Source organism: Henckelia pumila, chromosome 1 (assembly GCF_033568475.1).
Source record: "Henckelia pumila isolate YLH828 chromosome 1, ASM3356847v2, whole genome shotgun sequence".
In the NCBI taxonomy this organism is placed as follows: Eukaryota; Viridiplantae; Streptophyta; class Magnoliopsida; order Lamiales; family Gesneriaceae; genus Henckelia; species Henckelia pumila.
The window spans coordinates 162,954,869-162,979,651 of NC_133120.1; the positions used below are offsets into that span (position 1 = coordinate 162,954,869).

At 35.7% G+C, this 24,783-nt stretch overlaps 1 protein-coding gene across 1 annotated transcript; it reads left to right on the forward strand.

The window, feature by feature from the left end:
• The first annotated feature begins 5,417 nt into the window (after positions 1–5,417).
• Positions 5,418–8,396, forward strand: LOC140875308 (putative disease resistance protein RGA4). The gene has a single exon (XM_073278970.1). The coding sequence runs from the start codon at positions 5,469–5,471 to the stop codon at positions 8,238–8,240; it is 2,772 nt and encodes a 923-aa protein (XP_073135071.1). The 5' UTR covers positions 5,418–5,468; the 3' UTR covers positions 8,241–8,396.
• Positions 8,397–24,783: the final 16,387 nt, after the last annotated feature.

Sequence of the window (24,783 nt, forward strand, 5' to 3'; positions counted from 1 at the left end):
GCCAGATTTATCTCCAGCTTGCTTTTGCATTCCGGTAAGTTTATCTAAGGATATCGATGCTTTATTCCAAGAATTTACTAGATCTGTTAATCTCTGATTTTCAGATAAAGTTTCTTGTAGCTTACTTCTCATATCATTGTTCTCGGTCATCAACAAATTTATCTGAGCTTTTAGACTGTCAGAGTACTCTTTCGAGTTACTTTGATCTGACTTATCTGTTGTTCTCTTTTCATTTGTTCTGACTTCATCGAACTTTTGAGATAGTGTGCGATATTCAATGACCATCTCATTTAATGCATTAATAAGATCTTCCTTACTAAATTCATCAGAAGTAAAGTCAAGTACCTCTCCATCGTCTGGAATGTCAGAATCATTAGCCATAAGACATTTGACAGCTTCATCTTCACTTTCACTTGACGATGCTTCTGAGTCGGATGAGGTGGAATCTGATTCTGCCCATTTTCTATTGCTTTCATCTGCTAATAGGGCTTTTTGTTCTTTCTTTCTGCTGAATCTTTTCTTTTCTTCTCTCGAATTCTTTTTGTATGAAGTTCTTTTCTCATCCTTCTTGGGTTTGGTACAATCGGCTATGAAGTGTCCTTCTTTTCCACAGTTGTAGCAAGCTCGATTTTCTTCAGCTGGTTCATTTGATTTGAAACTTGATCTGTTAGCTCTTTGGAAACTATTTTGATTCTTCCTCATGAATCTTCCAAATTTATTTAAAAATAGTGACATTGCATCGCTACTGATTTGTTCTGCGGTCTTAGTTGCAGGAGTTTCATCTGCTGCAGTGAGAGCTTTGGTGACTTGTGATGTTGATGTGTCTTCCTCAGTTCGAACTCCCAGCTCGAATTCATAGGCTTTGAGGTCTTCAAATAAATCATGTAGTTCGATCTTATTGAGATCTTTGGATTTTCTCATAGCGACTGTCTTTACATCCCATTCTCGTGGCAGAGCTCTCATGACTTTGAGTGCTACTTCACGATTGCTGTAACTCTTTCCAAGTGCATTTAGCTCGATCATAATGCTGTTGAATCTTTCATCAAATTCATTCATTGTTTCTCCTGGTTTCATCTTGATATTGTCAAACTTTTGAATAGCCACCATGAGTTTGTTCTCCTTCGTTTGATCATTTCCTTCACACAATTGAGTGAGCTTTTCCCATATTTCTTTGGCAGTAGTGCAGCTTTTGATCTTGCTAAACATGTTTTTGTCCAGAGTTTTGTATAGAATATCTCTGGCAACATTGTCAAGATTGGCTTTCCTTTTATCTTCAGAAGTCCATTCAGATCGAGGTTTTTCTATCATCTGAGGAGCACCTTCAGTAATAGCAACAGCAGTGTTGACTTTCATAATCTTCATTGGTCCATCTATTACAATGAACCACATATCATCATCCAGTGCTGATAGATGTGCCTGCATACGAATTTTCCAGTCATCATAATCTTCTTTTGAAAACATAGGAATTTTACTAAACGATGTCATAGCTAAAGATGCCATAGATTAAGAGACGATTCAGGTGATAAGCAAAAACCGCTCTGATACCACTTGTTATGATCGAAATATGTGTAGAGGGGGGGTGAATACACAATTAAAAAATTTCAGAGTACTTCGATCTGATTTGTTAGAATCAGATGAAAGTTTTATTTGCTTAAAACTTTTGATCTGCTTGAAAGATTTTGACCAAGTCAGGCGGAAGTAATCTTCCTTGCAGATTGAACACTTATAAGAACTAATGCAGATGAAATGGAATAAAAGCAGTAGAGAGATAGATTTGTTTCTGGATGTTCGGAGATGAATTCTCCTACGTCACCCCTTCTTCTGTTTTCAGAAGGATTCCACTAGAAGACTTTGACTTATACAATCCCTTTGTACAAATCCAATCCAATCAATCTTTTGAAAGAAACTCCTAGCAATATTCTAACTCAAAGCAGAACAACTTTTCTACTTAAAATTTACAAAATGAAGCAACAGAGTATGCTTCGTTGATTTGATCTGGAAAGCTATATGACTTTGATCTGGATCGAATTGAAATATTTCTTTGAGCTTTGATCGATCTGGGAGATATTATAACTCAGAGTATCGAGACTTTGATCTGATAAGTTTCTGAGTTTGAGTGAAGGCTATTTCAAAATTCGATTGCTTTGTAATTTTCACTCTTTGGTCTCGTGACTTCAATCTTCGAAATACTTGTATATATAGTCATCAAAAAGTAATCAGTGAGCCGCCAACACTTTCTGATTTTGAGCTGCCAGCATATCTCATAAATGGCTCACAAATCTTGACTTAGAGTGAAGGCCGATCAACGTTCAAAATCTCATTAAATGAGTTTGTCGTTTTCTTCAATGATAGCAACGGGTAGATTTCTGACAAGGCTTTGATCTGGTTGTTGACCATTTTAGATCTTGTGTCAATCGCTCCGGTGTAGTTTGATCTGCATCACATTACTTTGATCTGGCAACTTTCATAGAGATCTTTATTCTTTAATATTTGATGGGTCCGATTAATTTATTTACTTGGTTTTGTTTTGACTTTGTAATCACCGAAATTTTAGAGTTTGATTCTCCAACAATTATATCTTTGTTTATTTTGCAAAAAATTTAATATACTATTGTTCGATGAAAATAATATATTCCTTGCTTAAATAATATTAATATATTATTAAGAAATTTATATTAGAATATTTCAAATTACTTGGACAAAAGTGAAAAAAAATATAAATTATATGTATGACAAATATTTGACACAACTAATAATAGGATAAAACTAAGGTGGAAGTTGCCCAAAGGGGCATAGGCGAGTTGGTAAGGCCTGAGGTGACGTGGAAAGAAATTCTCCAGCGTTGCGGGTTCGATCCTCGTGTGGAGCATATTCCCTGCTGAAATATTATGGGGGGTATGCTCTAGGGATTGGGCCATGTGCTCCCTCCTTCAGGTCCCTGCCGCTCATGCACATCCCTCGATTTACCCTCCGCATGAGCCAATTGGCCTCTGACTCATGTGGAATGGGGTCCCCTTCGGGGTCAACCCTTTAAAAAAAAAAAACTAAGGTGGAAGTTATAGAATTAAATAGAGGTCATTAAGATAGAAGTTATAGGTGAAATTATAGTGTTGTGCATTTTACATCTTTGTCCCTATAGTTTTGTAATTTTATAAATATAACCCTCATTATTATCCCATTTATATAGAATAAAAGGGTAAATATGTGAATTAAATAGATGTCATTAAAATAGAAGTTATAAATGAAATTATTGTGTAATGCATTTAATTATATCTTTGTTTATTTTGCAAAAAAATTTAATACATGTTCGATGAAAATAATCTATTCCTTGCTTAAATAATATTAATATATTATTAAGAAATTTATATTAGAATATTTCAAATTACATGGACTAAAGAGAAAAAAAATATAAATTATATGTATGACAAATATTTGACACAATTAATGATAGGATAAAACTAAAGTGGAAGTTATTGAATTAAATAGAGACCATTAAAATAGAATATAAATATATGTCATTAAAATAGAAGTTATAAATGAAATTATTGTGTATTGCATTTAATTATATCTTTGTTTATTTTGCAAAAATTTTAATATACTATTGTTCGATGAAAATAATCTATTCCTTGATTAAATAATATTAATATATTATTAAGAAATTTATATTAGAATATTTCAAATTACATGGACTAAAGAGAAAAAAAATATAAATTATATATATGACAAATATTTGACACAATTAATAATAGGATAAAACTAAAGTGGAAGTTATTGAATTAAATAGAGACCATTAAAATAGAATTTAAAGGTGAAATTATTTTGTTGTGCATTTTACATCTTTGTCCCTATTTTTTTTTGTAATTTTACAAATATAACCCTCATTATTATCCCTTTTATATAGAATAAAAGGGTAAATATGTATATACACAATGTAAAACTTTGTCCCTATATTTATACTTTTATAGTAGTAATAGAAATAGATAATAGATATATAAATATATATATATATATATATATATATATTTATAAAAATATTTTCATTCGAAAAATGAAATAAAATATTTCTTTTTAAAAAGCGGGTGTGAGAGTGTTAATTAAAACTTTTTAAACACTGGATAGTACTTTACATTAAGCTAACATGAGTGGCAAGAAGTTGGTAAACAAAACAAGTATTTTCCTTCAGAAGTTGGATAGTACTTTACATTAAACACTGGATATATATTCGTTAATTTAATGGGGTGGGTTGTTGGCCTGCATGCCCACTTGCGTTTTGTTAATTTAAAACTTTTCAATCAGAGGTGTTCTTGTTTTTTCTATTCATGTAGTGCAATTTGCATTGTTTGACCACTATAATTTTCTGAATTTATCTCCGGGTTTTGCCTCTTGAATTCATCAGTCAACGAGAACCCGATATCCAATGGCGGATGCTAACATTTCAATGGTGTTGAATCGATTGGCTCCGAAAATGATTGTACTACATGCTTCCGACGACGTTGGTTTGAAGCCACATACAGACGCAACAATTTATTTTCTAAGATGCTCTCACAATCAATAGAATAGAAAGATATAAAAGCAACTAAGAGCAGTAAGGAATTTATCTTTTATTGAATGCCAATCCATGCAGAATCAAAGTCAAGTTGATTGGTATATTCAACACATCCTTCCCTGTACGTATATTTCTTTAGAAAGTTCGAATATGATATGAGTTTGTGTACCTTATAAATGTTGGTCCTCGACTTTGATTCTCAACATTTTGAAGGTCCAACAACCAAGACGAAACTTTAGAAAGAATGAAGATTTTTTCAGTAGATCTGTGATTTCATCCTTTTGTTTTAAATTTGATTCCTAATATATTGTTATAAAATTTCTCGAAAAAAATTATAGAAAAAAAATTGATTATGTGTTGAATAAAAATTTGTGATAATCATGTGATGCATATAATAATAATTATAATTAAACAATTATGTATATCATATCACATTATTATAAGATCGATGTCATAGACATCCTTTTATATAATAACATGAAATTATTCGAATATGCTTAGTATATAAATACACAATAATATATATCATATCACGTTATTATAAAGTCGGTGTCATAGAAATCCTTTTATATAATAAATGAAATTATATATTAATATAGTTAGTATATATATATATATATAATAAATATATATTATTATATCCAAACTGATCTATAGTTTCAGAACACTGGATTGGCAACAAGTTGATAAACAAAACAACTATTTTCCTTCAGAATAATATAAAAACGTGCATGCCAACTGATATACATATTCGTTAATAATTTAATGGGGTGGGTTGTTGGCCTGCATGCCCACTTGCGTTTTGTTAATTTAAAACTTTTCATTCGTCTCAGTAGTGTGTTCTGTATAGCTAGCAATTTGCATTGTTTGACCACTACAATTTTCTGAATTTGTCTCTGGGTTTTGCGTCGTGAATAATCCTATGGCGGATGCTAGCATTTCAATGGTGTTGAATCGATTGGCTCCGATAATCGAGAAGAAGGTACGAGAAGAGGTGTGCTTGATGTTGAACGCCAACGATGAAGCTGAAAAGCTTGCACTGAAACTGAAGAAGATTCAAGATGTGCTGTTGGATGCAGAGGAGCAAGGAGTAACGGATCGGAAGGTCAAAAGTTGGCTGGATAAGCTTCAAGATATTTCCTACGACATCGACGAGGTGTTGGATCTGTGGGATGCGGAGATTCAGAAGCGACGGCTCGACGAATTGGACGACGATGATGATTCACAATCACTGCTGCACAAGGTAAGTTCCTTTCTCCAATCTCTTTGCTTGTGCTTCAGACAAAGTATAGAGCGTCGAACTATGGCCAAAGACATCAAGAAACTAAACGAGAGGCTGGATGTAATTGCCCAAGAAAATGAGAATGAATTCAAATTCATTCCCAATTTGAGCCGAGTATCTCAAGATTTCAAGCGAATCACATCTACGTCATTTGTGGATGTTTCTGAAGTACAAGGAAGAGATGGTGATCTCAAGTTACTAATGAAGAAATTGTTGCCGCCTGTGAAAGAAGATGGCATCCAAATTGTGTCCTTAATAGGGATGGGAGGAATGGGGAAAACCACTCTGGCTCAACTTGCTTTCAATGATAATATCGTGAAGGATCACTTTGATGTCAAGATTTGGGTATGTGTCTCTCATCCTTTCGACCAGATCAAGATTGCGAAAGCAATCTTAGAAGCTGTTGGTGGGAATTTTCCTAATATGTCTCAGCTTCAGGAATTACTGCAAACTATTGAACACTCCATCTTAAGAAAAAGATTCCTTCTTGTCTTAGATGATGTTTGGTTAGATGATGCCACGATGTGGATTCCACTAAAGATCGCTTTGAGCAAGAATGGTACTGGCCCTGGGAGTAGAATTTTGGTGACAACGAGGAAAGAAAAGGTTGCAAAGATAATGGGAAGCACTCAAATGCAATTACTTAATCCATTATCAGATTCGTATTGCTGGTCAATCTTGAGCAAAATTGCGTTTCATGATAGAAATGAAGGTGACTGTCACATGCTTGAAGAAATTGGTTATAAGATAGCATTAAAATGCAAGGGCTTGCCGTTGGCTGCTAAGACTTTAGGGAGTCTATTGAGTTTCAAAAGCAGCCTTCAAGAGTGGGAAAATGTGTTGAAGAGTAAGGTGTGGGAAATGGATGAAGTGCGAACAAATATTTTCCCCTTTCTAGCATTGAGCTACAACGAGTTACACCCAGCTGTGAAACGTTGTTTCTCCTATTGTGCCATCTTTCCCAAGGATTCCGACATAAATGTCGATGAATTGATAAGGATTTGGATGGCGCAGGGATTTCTGTACTCAAATGGCACTTCCGGTGACATGGAACTTAAAGGTCGAGAATATTTTCAGGATCTAGCAATGCGTTCTTTCTTCCAAGATTTCGGAAGAGATGTGGTAAGAGTGGAGCGCATCACATCGTGTAAAATGCATGATCTTGTACACGATTTTGCCCTGTTCTTAACAAAGAATGAATGTTTGATTGCTGAAAATATCCAAGCAAGGGTGGTGAAAGATGTCCGTCATCTAAACTTGCTGGAGTTTGGAGAAAATACCACCGTGGATATGATTTCCCATCTCCAATTAGAAAAGTTATGTACTTTTATATTCAAACAAAACAGGATTCCTCAAATTTTGTTTAAGCATTTGAAAAGGGTCAAATCACTACAATTAAGTTATTGTGAGTTGATAGATATTCCTGAGGAAATTGGAAATTTAATTCACCTAAGATCCTTGGATCTTAGCTTGAATCATTTGTTAGTAAAGCTCCCAAAGTCCATATGTGATTTGTATAATTTGCAAACACTGGACCTTAGATGGTGTGGCTATCTCTCTGGACTTCCGCACGGGATCAATAGACTCGTGAACTTGAGGCATCTATTTGTTTATGGAACTTCAAAAAAGTTTGAGTTTACGGAGGGATTGGAGAAACTAGTGAATCTTCGAAGCTTGGATTTTTTCGGTTGTGGAAGAGGACGTGGCAATAAGCTGGGGTATTTGAAGGATTTGAACTTGATTGGAGGATATTTAGCAATTGAAATAGAGGATATGGATGATGGATGTGATATTAACGCCAACTTGAAAAACAAGACATTTATTGAACATCTCAAAGTATATTGTGGAAGGGAGGTTGGGGTAAGAGTAATAGATGCTCTACAACCATCTCCCAACTTGCGTGGTCTTAATTTTTATGGGTCTTATTTACCCAACTGGATTTCGACGCTCATCAATCTCAGGGAACTCGAGATTGGAGGGAGAGGAAAGGATATGGATGTTTTGCATTCCCTGAGGAACTTCCCTTTCCTCGAACATCTTAATTTAAATGAATTGGAAATAGCACATTTGAGTGTGGAGTTCTTTGGACTACAAAGTAGAACAGAAGCAGCAATATCATTCCCCAATTTGTTGACTTTGAGGTTAATTCGTTGTCATCGTTTGAGAGAGTGGGAAGACATAGGAGAAGATGAAAACATCATCATCTTGTCCTCTGTACTTCCACGCCTCAATCGGTTGGAAATTAAGCATTGTTGGAAGCTAAGGGCATTGCCACATCGTCTCCTGCGCAAGGCGGCGTTGCCCCTTCAAATTTTAGATATCGGTGGTTGTCCCTATCTGCGAGAGCGTTATGATAAAGAACAAGGACAAGACAGGGATGAAATCAAGCACATTCCAATTGTTCGCAGATAACATAATTCTTCAATGGATAAAGTTGTCCTCTTTGATTTTTTTTTTTTTAATAATTTTGTTTTTCTTTGATATGTTAGTTAATGAGGACATGAATCTCAGTGTAAAGTTGAATGCTAATTATTATATTTCTTGCTCGCTATATATAATATAACTAGTAAACAGCACGTGGTGACACTTTGTTTATATAATATATATATGTATATGTATTTATTATTTTTTATAATTATTGAGATATTTACGACCTTATAATAAAAATCATATAAATTTTAATTATTTATTATGAAATCAACTGAAATAATACAATGATCATTTTTTTTTTTCATTTTTAGTCATGTTAATGGTGAATTTGTTATTTCAATCATGTAACTTGAATTTTTTCATTTTTAGTCATATTACTATTGTTGGGATCGGTTCAGAGGGTAGAGGGGGGGTGAATACACTCTGAAACTTTTCTTCTCCTTCTTTAGAAAAGAATGATCAAGTGAGGTTTAGTTCACTTAATCTGTTTTCTCAACTTCTAAAACGTTTTGAACAACTTAAATTGTGCGGAACTAGTTCAGAGATTTTAGTGATGCAAAGTTTATAAAGCAATGTATGAGCAGGATGTAAGATAAATGGCAGTAAAGGCTAAAGCACGATTTTATGGAAGTTCGAAGGCTTAATCCTTCTACGTCTCCCCTTCTTCCACTTAGGAAGGAATTCACTAGAAGACTTTGGTTATTACAACGTCTTGTAATACACCCACTTCAGACTTAGGACTTATCCAATGCCTAATCCGAAACTCCTAGATTTACACAGATAAGATTCTCAGTTCTTATCAGACTGGTGGAAGCTTTCAGAGCAGCTTCAGGTCTCTTCAACACTGAGTATAGTTGAGTTGAGCTTCTCAGACTACAGAGCGGTCGAGAGGCTTGGAAACCATAGGATGATCCTTGATGATCAGATACGTGAACTATAAGCGAGGGTTGATTTGAGCAGCAGATGAATGATCTTGTGAGTGTGCTCAAGTATATCAGATGAGGACTTCTGATATTACTCAAGTGATTGAAATGTCTCTCTTCGTTGTCTCGTATCACTTGATGTTGTTCCTTTTTTGTTGTTGTTATTGTTTTGACTTCTTGAGCAATCCTCCCTTTAAATAGGTCAATCATCAACGTCTTTATTTTGAACGTTCTGATGCTGCATTGAATGCACATTTAATGCTCATAAATGCATTGATGATTCTGCATGAGGATCGTACACTGCAGACAACTTCCAGGGTCCAAAACTGGAATAAACAGTCGAGTGCTTTATCTGCAGTCATTCTGTGTTTTTGCCATTTTGGTATAACCTGTTGTCTTGATTTGCAGGAGTCAACAAATCTTCTGATACGCCGGTTCTGCTTTTAATAAAGGATCCTGCAAAGAACATCTTGTCACAGGTACTTGTCTCGAGATATCTTGATAGGCAGTTGGCATTCTACCGGTAGGAATATTTGTCCTCTGCTGGTTTGAATAACCAGTCGATAGGCTTGAGACTTCAACCGGTCGAGAGACATAGGCGGTTGACAAGCTTCCGGTAGAAGTTGTAGTAGATTCCTGAAATACAATGGTTGGCAGCACATTCCTCTACAATGAGTTGTTGTTTGTTATCACCAAAATATCGGATTCAACAATTTCCCCCTTTTTGGTGATGACAAAACTTAAGTGCCCCAAGAACAATATGAAAGCAGTACAATGAACTTCATTGAGAGAATGAATTTCATTAAGTACAATAAACATTTTTATTACACCTACAGAAGAAAGTCAAAATGAGATGCAGCTGAGATAAGTGAAGATTGTTCATCTTTTGAACCAACTGGCTCCTCCCGACCTATCGCCTGACCTGTCGCCTTCTCTTCTTCTTCTGTCGGCTTCTTCCTTTCTTCTGGACTCTTCTTCTCGTCTTCTTGCCTCTGCTGCTCTACGTTGCTCTTCTTCCCCCTTTTTGGCATCACCTTGGTTGAGTCGAACGATGATCTCAGTGAGTTGAGTGCCAAGGCAGGATTGCATATTGTCAATCTTTGCATCGAGTTGAGCAAGTAGAGTAGCTTGCATAGTGTCCATCCGATCATTCAACTGCTTGTGAAGGCGATTTTCGGAGCGGATAACTTGTTCAGAGACGGTAGAGAGCGTGTTGATTTGAGTGCGATGATGATTAGTGATTTCTGTGGTCATACGAGCAAGATCTCGAGACACGGTCTCGAAATGCCGAATCATCGTCTGGCGTGAATTATCAACGGAGAAGGAGGAGTTAGTGATATCTTGAGAGAAGGACCTAACCGTTTGCGTGAGCTCATGTAGCCTATTAATCAAGGTATGATCTAGAGCTGCGGCCATGGCGTCAATCAAAGACTCATCAGTCTGAAGCATTTGCCCTTGTTGGTCATTTCTTGGTGAAACCGGGCTAGGCTCACGATGATGTGGTGATGGTGATCTGGCTGGAGAGCTAGATGATGGACCCTCCAATAATGGTACAGTTGGAGATGTAATAGTCTCGACTGCAGCCAATATGGTTGGTGGAGTATCAGGATCAGCACTTGGTTCATCCATAATGAGATCTTCCATAAACTTTTCAGTGGATGGAGACGGTTGATGTGCTTGATCAGCATCAGTCACTTGCTGTACTGGAGATGCAGGTGATACAATAGTGCTTGGTGTCTCCATTGGGGGCACTATTGCTGTACTACTGCAAGGAGCCTCTGTCACAGAGGTGACAGGTATCTCTTGTGCAACCACTTCTGAAACATCTTGTGGATGACTTGGAGAGGTGAAAGCGGTCGTCACTGGAAAGGAGTGAGCAATCACAACTACTTCCGGTTGAGTGACTGCTTGGACTGCGGTGGAGGAGGGGTCGACCGATGAAGAGGCTGCCACACTCGATTTTAGAGCAGATGATTGAAAGAGGTCGGCAGTGATGAGATCGGTCAGAATCCCATCTGAAGAAGAAAAAGCATAGACGTCTTCCTCATCCTGATCTTGAGTGAGAAAGGTCTTCATCATCACTTGTCCTTCCAGCACATAAGCTTGTAAACAGGCTGCTGAAGCTGGTGTGTTGTCAGTGTTAAGAGCTTGATAGTGCTGAAGCAGTTGAGTGATTTGACGTAGACTATCCTGTAGTCCAGTCAAAATCACAAAGTCATCGGCAGCGGTAGAACTCTTAGATTTGAAATTCTTGACACGCTCATTAATTAACAGAGATAGCAGGCTTCCTCGAAGCTTCAAGTCTATGAGCTGTCTTCTTCCCAAAGCCTCCACGATGTCTTTAGTATCAGCAAATAGAAGCATCTTTTGCTCAATAAGGTTTAGAGATTTCCATTTAGGAAATATTTGAGCCAGAGTCAGGTGTGTGCGGGAGTGATGCCATCTGTCAAAGCGTTGTAGGTGACGCTTGACAGTGCGGAGGACGTGTGAGATGATCAGATTTAGCTCTATCGTAGCTACTGGTTGAGCCTTGGGTGTGTAGATCATCACACCTTTCCCTTTGTCTTTGGGATCAGCTAGAGTGACCTTAGGAGCTGATAAGGCACCTTCCCGGATTGTCACACCCTTTGTAGGATGAGGAGCAGTAGAAGCAGCAGCGGTAGTGGTCTCGACCGTTGGCAGGGTAGGAGCAAGGCCAGACAGAGACTTTAGCTTCTTGTGCTGCCTCTTCTTCTCGCCTGCAGGCGTAGATGACACAGCTGCTTTGGATAGAGAAGAAGATGATTTGCTGAAAGCTTGAATCAGTGGAACATTCTCACGTGATTCGTCTTCAGAGTCAGATTCGATGATCAGTTGGCGCTTGGCAGACTTTTTGGTGTCGACTGGTTTGGCCACGACCGGAACCGTTGAAAGCGGTTGTGGGATAGCAATAACCTTTGCGGTAGCGGGCAAGGTGTCGACCGCAGTCTCCTTTTTGTTCAGGAATTTTTGAATCGTGGACTTGTTGAGCCATTTGGTGGGATGCAGAGGCTCAGTTTTGGAAAAGTCCACTCCAAGGGTGCTCAAAATGTGGCAAATTTGCAGAGCAAATCCCTCGGATTGCCCTTTGCCCCTGATCATTTCACATAGAATATTGAACAGAATGTCTGACCAGTTTATGTTGATCTTGGAGGCAATACACGCCATGTATTGAAATTTCTCCAGTGTCACTTTGTCGTAAGAACCAGCCTTGGCCAGAAGATTCTTGGCTACGATGTTGGTCAAGAGCCTGAATGGAGCTTTGAGAGATGTCTTCTGGGCCGGCAGTTTGATTGGAGCATCAGTGGTTGAGAACTCCTTCAACCAGTAAGAGCAATTACCGTCTCGAAGATCCGTGCATTTTGTCAAACCCCTGGAAGGCAGATCAAAAATGCTAGCGAAGAACTGCTGATTGAAAGAGTAGACTTCTGTCTTGATCACGCATTTGATAGTCCCATGCTCGATTTGAGCGGTAGTGAAGAACTCCTTCAAAACAGGCAAATCGCAGATGGCACTGCATTCCAGAAATTTCTTCAGTCCAGAGGCTTCAAGCATGGTGAAGACCTCTGTAATTCCTGCATTGTTTGCCTTAACCACGGAGTCAAAGTTGATTGCCAGGCAGGTCTTCTGGATCGACATGATAGCTGTAGATAGGAACTAGAGCAGAAAGTAAGCAAAATCTAGAGAGTAATTCGATGGAACGTTTAGTGCAATATGAAAGCTTTAGCAAATGTGAAAGGTTGATATACGAGTGTAAAGAGGTATATATAGGAACCTATGGGCCATAGGGTGACGTCATGAAAAAGTGTTTTTGAAATTCAAAAAAAATTTTGAGGAGAATAATCACCGCGCCCAATTAATGTCAACTGGTTCAAAGCACAAGGCTGCTAGTACTAAGCCTGTCAGACACTAGTTTAAGGCGGATGATATGCCACTATTTATGGCAATGTAAAAGCTAAGCTATTAATGTCATAATGGCAATTATTCTCCCTAAACACATGCATACTAACTCAGATCTACTAAGCCAAGAATATTTCGAAAATAAGAAAACTTAGCGTCCGGTAGAGGCTTGGTGAATATGTCTGCTGCTTGCTGATCGGTAGAGATGTATTCCAGCTTGATTTCTTTCTTTAAGACATGATCTCGGATAAAGTGATGTCTGACATCAATGTTCTTTGTCCTAGAGTGCATCACTGGATTGTGAGTGATGGCTATGGCACTTGTATTGTCACAGTAGATTGGAGCTTCACTCGACCGGATTCCATAATCCTTAAGCTGCTGTTGAATCCAAAGTATTTGAGCACAACAGCTGCCAGCAGCAAGGTATTCTGCTTCGGCGGTCGAGGTAGCAATTGATGTCTGCTTCTTACTTGACCACGAAATCAGTCTATCTCCAAGGAATTGACATGTGCCGCTTGTACTTTTGCGATCAATTCTACACCCTGCATAATCTGCATCTGAATAGCCAATAAGATTAATATTTGAATCTTTGGGATACCAAAGACCCACATTAGTAGTTCCTTTAATATATTTAATGATTCGTTTGGCAGCAATAAAATGAGATTGCTTAGGCGCTGCTTGAAATCTAGCACATAGACAGACTGAATACATAATATCCGGTCGACTGGCAGTCAAATAAAGCAATGAGCCAATAAGGCCTCGATACATGGTTACCTCGACCGGGATTCCCCCTTCATCTTTATCAAGCTTGATTGATGTACTCATGGGGGTAGATGCAGTTGAGCATTGTTCCATTCCAAACTTCTTTACCAATTCCTTGGCATACTTGGACTGATTGATAAATATTCCAGTTTCAAGTTGCTTCACTTGAAGTCCAAGAAAGAAGTTTAGCTCGCCCATCATGCTCATTTCAAACTTCTCCTGCATTAGCTTAGAGAACTTTGAGCACAACTTGGGGTTAGTTGACCCAAATATAATGTCATCAACATAAATTTGTACTAGTAACACATGATCACCTTTTTCAAATATAAACAGGGTCTTATCGACCGTTCCAATTTGGAAATCATGTTCCAGTAAAAATTTTAGTAATGTGTCATACCAAGCACGTGGTGCTTGTTTTAATCCATAAAGAGCTTTGTCAAGTTTATAGATATATTGAGGATGAGTAGGATTGACAAAACCTGGTGGTTGTTCAACGTACACCTCTTCTTGAAGTAGACCATTGAGGAATGCAGACTTGACATCCATTTGATAAACTTTAAAATCCTTAAAAGCTGCATAGGCAAGAAAGATGCGGATTGCTTCTAGTCTTGCAACTGGCGCGAAGGATTCCTCAAAGTCTATGCCTTCTTCTTGTCTAAATCCTTGAGCAACAAGTCGAGCTTTGTTACGCACAACAGTGCCATGTTCATCGAGCTTGTTACGAAACACCCATCTAGTTCCAATCACATTTTGATTTTCCGGTCGAGGAACTAGATGCCAAACATTGTTGCGGGTGAATTGATTCAGTTCTTCTTGCATTGCCTCGATCCAGCTGGCATCTGATAGGGCTTCATCTATCTTCTTGGGCTCTACCTGAGATATGAAAGCTGCATGCAAGAATTCATTAATCATTTGACCACGTGTTTTTCGAGGAGCAGAAGGGTCGCCTATGACCAACCCAGGTGGATGATTTTTGTTCCACCTAAAATAATTCCCTAAAGGGTTGTCATCAATTGGTTGATGAACGTCCTCGTTTACTGGATCATCATTGGCAGGAGGATCGTTATCCACCGGTGGATCCACTCCTGGCCTTGTTTGATCACAAACGGTAGAGGGAGCTGGATCATCCTTCTTTGGAGGATATAGATCACTGTCACTCTCTTCCTGTAGATTTGTGTTTTCCAATCTGTGACTCAGATCATTTATGCTCCCTTGAGTTTGTTCTGTACAAAGAGTAGATTCATCAAAAATAACATGAATGGTTTTCTCGACCGTTAGTGATCTTTGATTGAACACTCGATAAGCTCTGCTAACGGCTGAGTAACCAATAAAAGTTCCTTCGTCTGCTTTGGCATCGAAGGCTGTCAAATGGTTTTTGCCATTATTGTGGATAAAGCATTTGCACCCAAAAATTTTGAAGTATGAAATATCAGGTTTTGTGCCATTCCAGATCTCATATGGAGTTTTGTTAAATCGTTTATTAATCATAGATCTGTTTTGAGTATAGCAAGCTGTGTTAATTGCTTCTGCCCAAAGCCTTTGAGAAACATTTGAATCAGCAATCATAGTTCTGGCTGCTTCTTTTAAAGTACGGTTCCTTCTTTCAGCCACCCCATTTTGCTGTGGGGATCTAGCAGCTGACAACTCATGCTTGATTCCCTAATCATCTAGATAAGTCATAAGAGTGGTGTTTAAAAATTCAGTCCCTCTATCACTCCTGATCCTATCTATCACAGTAGATTGTTCATTTTGCAAGCGTTTAAAAAGCTTAATCAGGTGAGGTGCAGTTTGATCTTTTGAAGAGAGAAAGATGACCCAAGTAAATCGAGAAAAGTCACCTATAACAACAAGAGCATATCCCATTCCCCCTAAGCTTCTTACTGGTATAGGACCAAATAGGTCCATGTGAAGTAAGTCTAAACATTTGGAAGAAGATATACACTCTTTATTTTTAAAAGTTGCTCTCACCTGCTTTCTTAGTTGACAAGCAGGACAAACTTTGTCTTTTATAAAATCTCCTTCGGGCAATCCAGAAACCAAACCATGCTTTCTCAAGTTAGAAATGGACTTAAAATTTAGATGATTTAATCGCTTATGCCACAGCCAATGTTTATCATGATGAGCAGTAAGACAAGTAGGTGAGGAAATATGTGAGCAAGACCAGTTTACCTTGTAGGTGTTTAGGTCTCGTACACCGGTCATAAGAGTCTCACCTTTGTCATTTTTTATGAGGCAAGTGTGTTTGTGAAACTCGACCGAATGATCATTGTCACATAGTTGACTAATACTTATCAAATTATAACATAGTTTGTCAACAAGTAACACATCTTTAATAATGATGTTACCATGGATAATCTTACCCTTACCCATGGTTTTACCTTTGGAGTTGTCTCCAAAGCTGATCTTTGGTCCTTTGCACAACACCACTTCTGTTAGAAGTTCTGGATTCCCTGTCATGTGTCGTGAGCAACCGCTATCTAAATACCAGGTAGTGTCCTTGATAGAAGTGGTTTTCTCGCCTGTTTGGACTTTTAGTACCTGCAAAGGGTGAAAAACTTTTGGTACCCATATCTAGTAGGGTCCAGGTCGGATTAGCCCTTTCGGGACCCACACCTGGAACACCCTTACAGGTTTGCCCGTGTGTGTGTCCAGAAATTTGTGCGGTCGATAGGCAGTAAATGTGTGTGCTTGTGAGGTTACTGTGTGCTGCTTGCCTTTTTGATTTTTATCAGTTAGCCTGTACCTCTTTTGAACTGGCCTGCAATTAAAGTACTGGTAAGGCTTCTCCTTTGACCATCTTTTCTTAGAGTAGTTAGGCTCATTCCATGGCCTTTTGAAATTAGATTGGTTTCCCTTTCTTCTTTCATTAGGTTTAGGTTTGATCCAAGTTCCTCTTTGATTAGAGATCTGGGGATCCACATATCCCAGCCCTCTATGCTTAGAACTTCGTTCGTTAGATACTTTCTGATTTTTGTCAAAGCTGTACTTATCGTGTTCATATATCGTGCTGGACCTGACAAATCTTATTTTGTTAAGATTGCCTTTGTCCAGGCTTGACTGAATACAGGACTCCATAGACTGTTCATTTGTTCCAAACCCTAGACCGGTCTTATCATGTACCGGTCTTTGGATTTCTTGAATCTTGTCAATGGTTACAGAAGATTTATTCCAAGCCTTAATGGTTTCAAGTAGTTTTTTATTCTCAATCAAGGTAGCTTGGAATACTCTTTTTAAGGTGTCGTTCTCAGTAGCCAGCAGACTTAGCTTGACCTTAAGACCATCAAGCTCTTTTTGCTGCATGCAGCTTGATTCGCTTGACTTATCTTTTAGGTCGGCTCTTTTTGCCTTTACTTCCTCGAACTCCTTGGATAATGCTTTGTATTCATTAGCCATTTCGTGTAAAGCAGTAACCAACTCACTGTGAGTAAATTCAGGTGAGCCAAAGTCAAATACCTCCTCAGCTTCTTCTTCGATGTCAGCCATAAGGCATTCCATCTTTTCATCATCGCTGTCATCTGAAGAGCTTCCGGTGTTGGAGTTGTCGGAGTCAGACTCGGCCCACTTGCTTTTGCTTTCGTCTGCTACTAGAACCCTTTGGTCTCTTCCTTTTCTAAGGGTCCTCTTGTCCTCCTTGCCCCTTCTTCTTTCAGAAAATTGCTTCTGATCATTGCTCTTAGGCTTGGTGCACTCTGCAATGAAATGGCCTGGCTTGCCACAGTTAAAACAAGTAGGACCATCGTTTGTATGGTCTGATTTATGGTAATTTTTAAATTTAGAATTGTTTTTACGCATAAATTTACCAAATTTCTTGACAAAGAGTGTCATGGCTTCATTGCTGATTTGCTCAGCTGATCTCTTTGGAGCTTCCTCGACCGGTGGACGTATCACGGTTGAGGTTAAAGCCTTGGTTGGTTGAGAGGTAGATGGTTCATCTTCTGTTCTCATATTGAGCTCGAACTCGTAGGCTTTAAGATCTGCAAAGAGATCATGCAGTTCAACCTTGCTCAAGTCTTTCGACTCTCTCATGGCCACTGTCTTGATCTCCCATTCTTTGGGCAGAGCTCTCATAACCTTCACAGCAATTTCACGGTTAGTATAAGTTTTACCTAAAGCAATAAGATCACAAATGATACTACTGAACCGTTCATCAAATTCAGCCATGGTTTCCCCTGGCTTCATTTTGGCGTTGTCATATATTTGAATGGCCAAGGTGAGCTTGTTTTCCTTTGTCTGGTCATTCCCTTCACACAGCTGAGTGAGCTTCTCCCAAATCTCCTTTGCTGTGGAACATGACTTGATTTTGCTGAACATATTCTTGTCCAGTGTTTTGTATAGGATGTCCCGGGCCACATTGTCAAGATTGGCCTTCTTTTTGTCCTCAGTGGTCCACTCAGCTCTTGGTTTCTCAATCATTTGTCCTGCACCATCGGCTAGAGCTGGGTTGACCTTCATAATTTTGATAGGACCGTCTGTTATGACATATAGCATGTCATCATCCTGTGCTGCAAGATGTGCCTGCATGCGAATTTTCCAATCATCATACTCTTCTTTAGAAAACATAGGAATTCTGTTGAAAGAAGTCATGATTTTAAAACTTTAGATCAACAGTTGAGAAAGGAACCCGCTCTGATACCACTTGTTGGGATCGGTTCAGAGGGTAGAGGGGGGGTGAATACACTCTGAAACTTTTCTTCTCCTTCTTTAGAAAAGAATGATCAAGTGAGGTTTAGTTCACTTAATCTGTTTTCTCAACTTCTAAAACGTTTTGAACAACTTAAATTGTGCGGAACTAGTTCAGAGGTTTTAGTGATGCAAAGTTTATAAAGCAATGTATGAGCAGGATGTAAGATAAATGGCAGTAAAGGCTAAAGCACGATTTTATGGAAGTTCGAAGGCTTAATCCTTCTACGTCTCCCCTTCTTCCACTTAGGAAGGAATTCACTAGAAGACTTTGGTTATTACAACGTCTTGTAATACACCCACTTCAGACTTAGGACTTATCCAATGCCTAATCCGAAACTCCTAGATTTACACAGATAAGATTCTCAGTTCTTATCAGACTGGTGGAAGCTTTCAGAGCAGCTTCAGGTCTCTTCAACACTGAGTATAGTTGAGTTGAGCTTCTCAGACTGCAGAGCGGTCGAGAGGCTTGGAAACCCTAGGATGATCCTTGATGATCAGATACGTGAACTATAAGCGAGGGTTGATTTGAGCAGCAGATGAATGATCTTGTGAGTGTGCTCAAGTATATCAGATGAGGACTTCTGATATTACTCAAGTGATTGAAATGTCTCTCTTCGTTGTCTCGTATCACTTGATGTTGTTCCTTTTTTGTTGTTGTTATTGTTTTGACTTCTTGAGCAATCCTCCCTTTAAATAGGTCAATCATCAACGTCTTTATTTTGAACGTTCTGATGTTGCATTGAATGCACATTTAATGCTCATAAATGCATTGATGATTCTGCATGAGGATCGTACACTGCAGACAACTTCCAGGGTCCAAAACTGGAATAAACGGTCGAGTGCTTTATCTGCAGTCATTCTGTGTTTTTGCCATTTTGGTATAACCTGTTGTCTTGATTTGCAGGAGTCAACAAATCTTCTGATACGCCGGTTCTGCTTTTAATAAAGGATCCTGCAAAGAACATCTTGTCACAGGTACTTGTCTCGAGATATCTTGATAGGCAGTTGGCATTCTACCGGTAGGAATATTTGTCCTCTGCTGGTTTGAATAACCAGTCGATAGGCTTGAGACTTCAACCGGTCGAGAGACATAGGCGGTTGACAAGCTTCCGGTAGAAGTTGTAGTAGATTTCTGAAATACAATGGTTGGCAGCACATTCCTCTACAATGAGTTGTTGTTTGTTATCACCAAAATATCGGATTCAACAACTATGCATTTTCATTTTTAATTATGTCACTTGTATATTATTTTTATTTTGATCATTTAACTCGCTTGTTTTTTTTGTTATATTTTGGTATAAACATTTTTATTTATATTCATGTAACTTGCATATTATTTTTATTATTTGTCATTTAACTTGTACTATATTCCTATATATTTTTATATGACCTTACTTATAGTGTAAATAAAATTGCAAATTTGTTATTTCACAATGATAAAATTTTACCTTTTTATTCACACTTTTAGATAGATAATAGATAATAGATAGATAGATTTTACAATAATAAAATTTTACCTTTTTTATTCACATTTTTAGGTAGGTAATAAATATGTTTTCTAATCCTCTTACTGAGCTTATTCATCATCAGTTTATTCATCAGTCTATATAACCAACACACAAAAAAAATTGAGCAACAATATTGTTAAAAATTAAATATAAATTATTTTTATTTAAATTAATAATGAGAATAATTAAGAGTTTTTTTAATTAATTTGTTCATTAGCCTATTTTATTTTAATTTTTTTCACATTTTAAATTTGTTCATTAGCCTATAACTTCCACTTTCTACTATTAATTATGTCAAATTGTCAAATATTTGTTATATATAAATTTCATATGTTATTATATGATTTTTTTTTCATTTCATCCATGTATTTTCAATATTTCAATATAAAATTTTGCAATAATATTAAACCATAATTTTTAAAGATAAAAAAATCATTATTACCCATAAACATTAATATTAAAAATAAAAATAAAAATGATTCACTTAGAACATAATCCACCATATCAGACCCAATTAAAAAAACCCAAAAAAAACTCACTAAAAAAAACTCAGATAATAAAGTCAATTAAAAACCCAATAAAAAAAGACGCAATAAAACAAACAAACTTAATATTTAGATCCAATTAAAAAAACCCAAAAAAAAATCACACTAACTGAAAAAACTTAGATATTAAAATTCAATTAATTTAAATAAAAATAAATTATATTTAATTTTTAACAATATTACTGCTCAATTTTTTTACGGTGTGTAACAATTAGATATCCGGTTTGTGTCATTTAATAGTCAATAAACATTTAGATTTTTTTTCACCCTCCAAAAGTAAAATATTTTACATTATAAAAATATTAGCCAAATATTGTGTGTGAAATTTTATATTATATAGTATACATAGTTTATCAATAATTAATTTTGAGGTAATAAAAACAAACTCAATTATTAACAATAAATACAAACTCAATTATTAACTCATTAATCCATGTAGGGAGAGAGAAAAATATTGTTAAAAATTAAATATAAATTATTTTTATTTAAATTAATAATGAGAATAATTAAGAGTTTTTTTAATTAATTTGTTCATTAGCCTATTTTATTTTAATTTTTTTTTTCACATTTTAAATTTTTCATTAACATATAACTTCCACTTTCTACTATTAATTGTGTCAAATTGTCAAATATTTGTTATACATAAATTTCATATGTTATTATATGATTTATTTTTCATTTCATCCATGTATTTTCAATATTTCAATATAAAATTTTGTAATAATATTAAACCATAATTTTTCAAGATAAAAAATCATTATTACCCATAAATATTAATATTAAAAATAAAAATGATTCACTTAAAACATAATCCACCAGATCAAACCCAATTAAAAAAAACCCAAAAAAAAAAACTCACTAAAAAAAACTTAGATAATAAGAGTCAATTAAAAATCAAATAAAAAAAAGACGCAATAAAACAATTTTATATTATATAGTATACATAGTTTATCAATAATTAATTTTGAGGTAATAAAAACAAACACAATTATTAACAATAAATACAAACTCAATTATTAACCCATTAATCCATGTCGGGAGAGAGAACAATATTGTTAAAAATTAAATATAAATTATTTTTATTTAAATTAATAATGAGAATATTTAAGAGTTTTTTTAATTAATTTGTTCATTAGCCTATTTTATTTTAATTTTTTTCACATTTTAAATCTGTTCATTAGCCTATAACTTCCACTTTCTACTATTAATTGTGTCAAATTGTCAAATATTTGTTATACATAAATTTCATATGTTATTATATGATTTGTTTTTCATTTCATCCATGTATTTTCAATATTTCAATATAAAATTTTGTAATAATATTAAACCATAATTATTCAAGATAAAAAATCATTATTACCCATAAATATTAATATTAAAAATAAAAATAAAAATGATTCACTTAGAACATAATCCATCATATCAAACCCAATTAAAAAAACCCAAAAAAAAACTCACTAAAAAAAACTCAAATAATAAGAGTCAAATAAAAACCCAATAAAAAAAAGACGCAATAAAAAAAACAAACTCAATATTTAGATCCAATTAAAAAAAATCCAAAAAAAATCACACTCACTAAAAAACTCAGATATTAAAAGCCAATTAACTTAAATAAAAATAAATTATATTTAATTTTAAACAATATTACTGCTCAATTTTTATGGTGTGTAACAATTAGACATCCGATTTGTGTCATTAAGTAGTCAATAAACATTTGGATATTTTTTTCACCTTCCAAAAGTAAAATATTTTACATTATAAAAATATTAGCCAAATATTGTGTGTGAAATTTTATATTATATAGTATACATAGTTTATCAATAATTAATTTTGAGGTAATAAAAACAAACTCAATTATTAACAATAAATACAAACTCAATTATTAACTCATTAATCCATGTAGGGAGAGAGAGGAGTTATTTTGCTTCCTCAAATATCCTTATAATTTTCATGTAGTTCTAAAAAATACCCCTTGCATTTAACACTCCAATGAAAAAAATTTGGGCAATTATGACAATACACAATAAAAAAACTTTGCCCTTCATCAAAAAAATTCAGATAATAAGAGTCAATTAAAAACCCAATAAAAAAAAAGATGCAATTAAACAATTTTATATTATATAGTATACATAGTTTATCAATAATTAATTTGAGGTAATAAAAACAAACTCAATTATTAACAATAAATACAACCTCAATTATTAACCCATTAATCCATGTAGGGAGAGAGAACAATATTGTTAAAAATTAAATATAAATTATTTTTATTTAAATTAATAATGAGAATAATCAAGAGTTTTTTTAATTAATTTGTTCATTAGCCTATTTTATTTTAATTTTTTTTTCACATTTTAAATTTGTTAATTAGCCTATAACTTCCAATTTCTACTATTAATTGTGTCAAATTGTCAAATATTTGTTATACATAAATTTCATATGTTATTATATGATTTGTTTTTCATTTCATCCATGTATTTTCAATATTTCAATATAAAATTTTGTAATAATATTAAACCATAATTTTTTCAAGATAAAAAATCATTATTACCCATAAATATTAATATTAAAAATAAAAATAAAAATGATTCACTTAGAACATAATCCACCAGATCAAACCCAATTAAAAAAACCAAAAAAAAATAATTATTACCCATAAATATTAATATTAAAAATAAAAATAAAAATGATTCACTTAAAACATAATCCACCATATCAAACCCAATTAAAAAAACCCAAAAAAAAACTCACTAATAAAAACTCAAATAATAAGTGTTGAATCCGATATTTTGGTGATAACAAACAACAACTCATTGTATAGGAATGTGCTGCCAACCATTGTATTTCAGGAATCTACTACAACTTCTACCGGAAGCTTGTCAACCGCCTATGTCTCTCGACCGGTTGAAGTCTCAAGCCTATCGACTGGTTATTCAAACCAGCAGAGGACAAATATCTCTACCGTTAGAATGTCAACTGCCTATCAAGATATCTCGAGACAAGTACCTGTGACAAGATGTTCTTTGCAGGATCCTTTATTAAAGGCAGAACCGGCGTATCAGAAGATTTGTTGACTCCTGCAAATCAAGACAACAGGTTATACCAAAATGGCAAAAACACAGAATGACTGCAGATAAAGCACTCGACCGTTTATTCCAGTTTTGGACCCTGGAAGTTGTCTGCAGTGTACGATCCTCATGCAGAATCATCAATGCATTTATGAGCATTAAATGTGCATTCAATGCAGCATCAGAACGTTCAAAATAAAGACGTTGATGATTGACCTATTTAAAGGGAGGATTGCTCAAGAAGTGAAAAAAAAACAACAAAAAAAAGGAACAACATCAAGTGATACGAGACAACGAAGAGAGACATTTCAATCACTTGAGTAATATCAGAAGTCCTCATCTGATATAGTTGAGCACACTCACAAGATCATTCATCTGCTGCTCAAATAAACCCTCGCTTATAGTTCACGTATCTGATCATCAAGGATCATCCTAGGGTTTCCAAGCCTCTCGACCGCTCTGCAGTCTGAGAAGCTCAACTCAACTATACTCAGTGTTGAAGAGACCTGAAGCTGCTCTGAAAGCTTCCACCAGTTTGATAAGAACTGAGAATCTTATCTGTGTAAATCTAGGAGTTTCGGATTAGGCATTGGATAAGTCCTAAGTCTGAAGTGGGTGTATTACAAGACGTTGTAATAACCAAAGTCTTCTAGTGAATTCCTTCCTAAGTGGAAGAAGGGGAGACGTAGAAGGATTAAGCCTTCGAACTTCCATAAAATCGTGCTTTAGCCTTTACTGCCATTTATCTTACATCCTGCTCATACATTGCTTTATAAACTTTGCATCACTAAAACCTCTGAACTAGTTCCGCACTATTTAAGTTGTTCAAAACGTTTTAGAAGTTGAGAAAACAGATTAAGTGAACTAAACCTCACTTGATCAATTTTTTAAAGAAGGAGAAGAAAAGTTTCAGAGTGTATTCACCCCCCCCCCCCTCTACCCTCTGAATCGATCCCAACAAGTGGTATCAGAGCGGGTTCCTTTCTCAACTGTTGATCTAAAGTTTTAAAATCATGACTTCTTTCAACAGAATTCCTATGTTTTCTAAAGAAGAGTATGATGATTGGAAAATTCGCATGCAGGCACATCTTGCAGCACAGGATGATGACATGCTATATGTC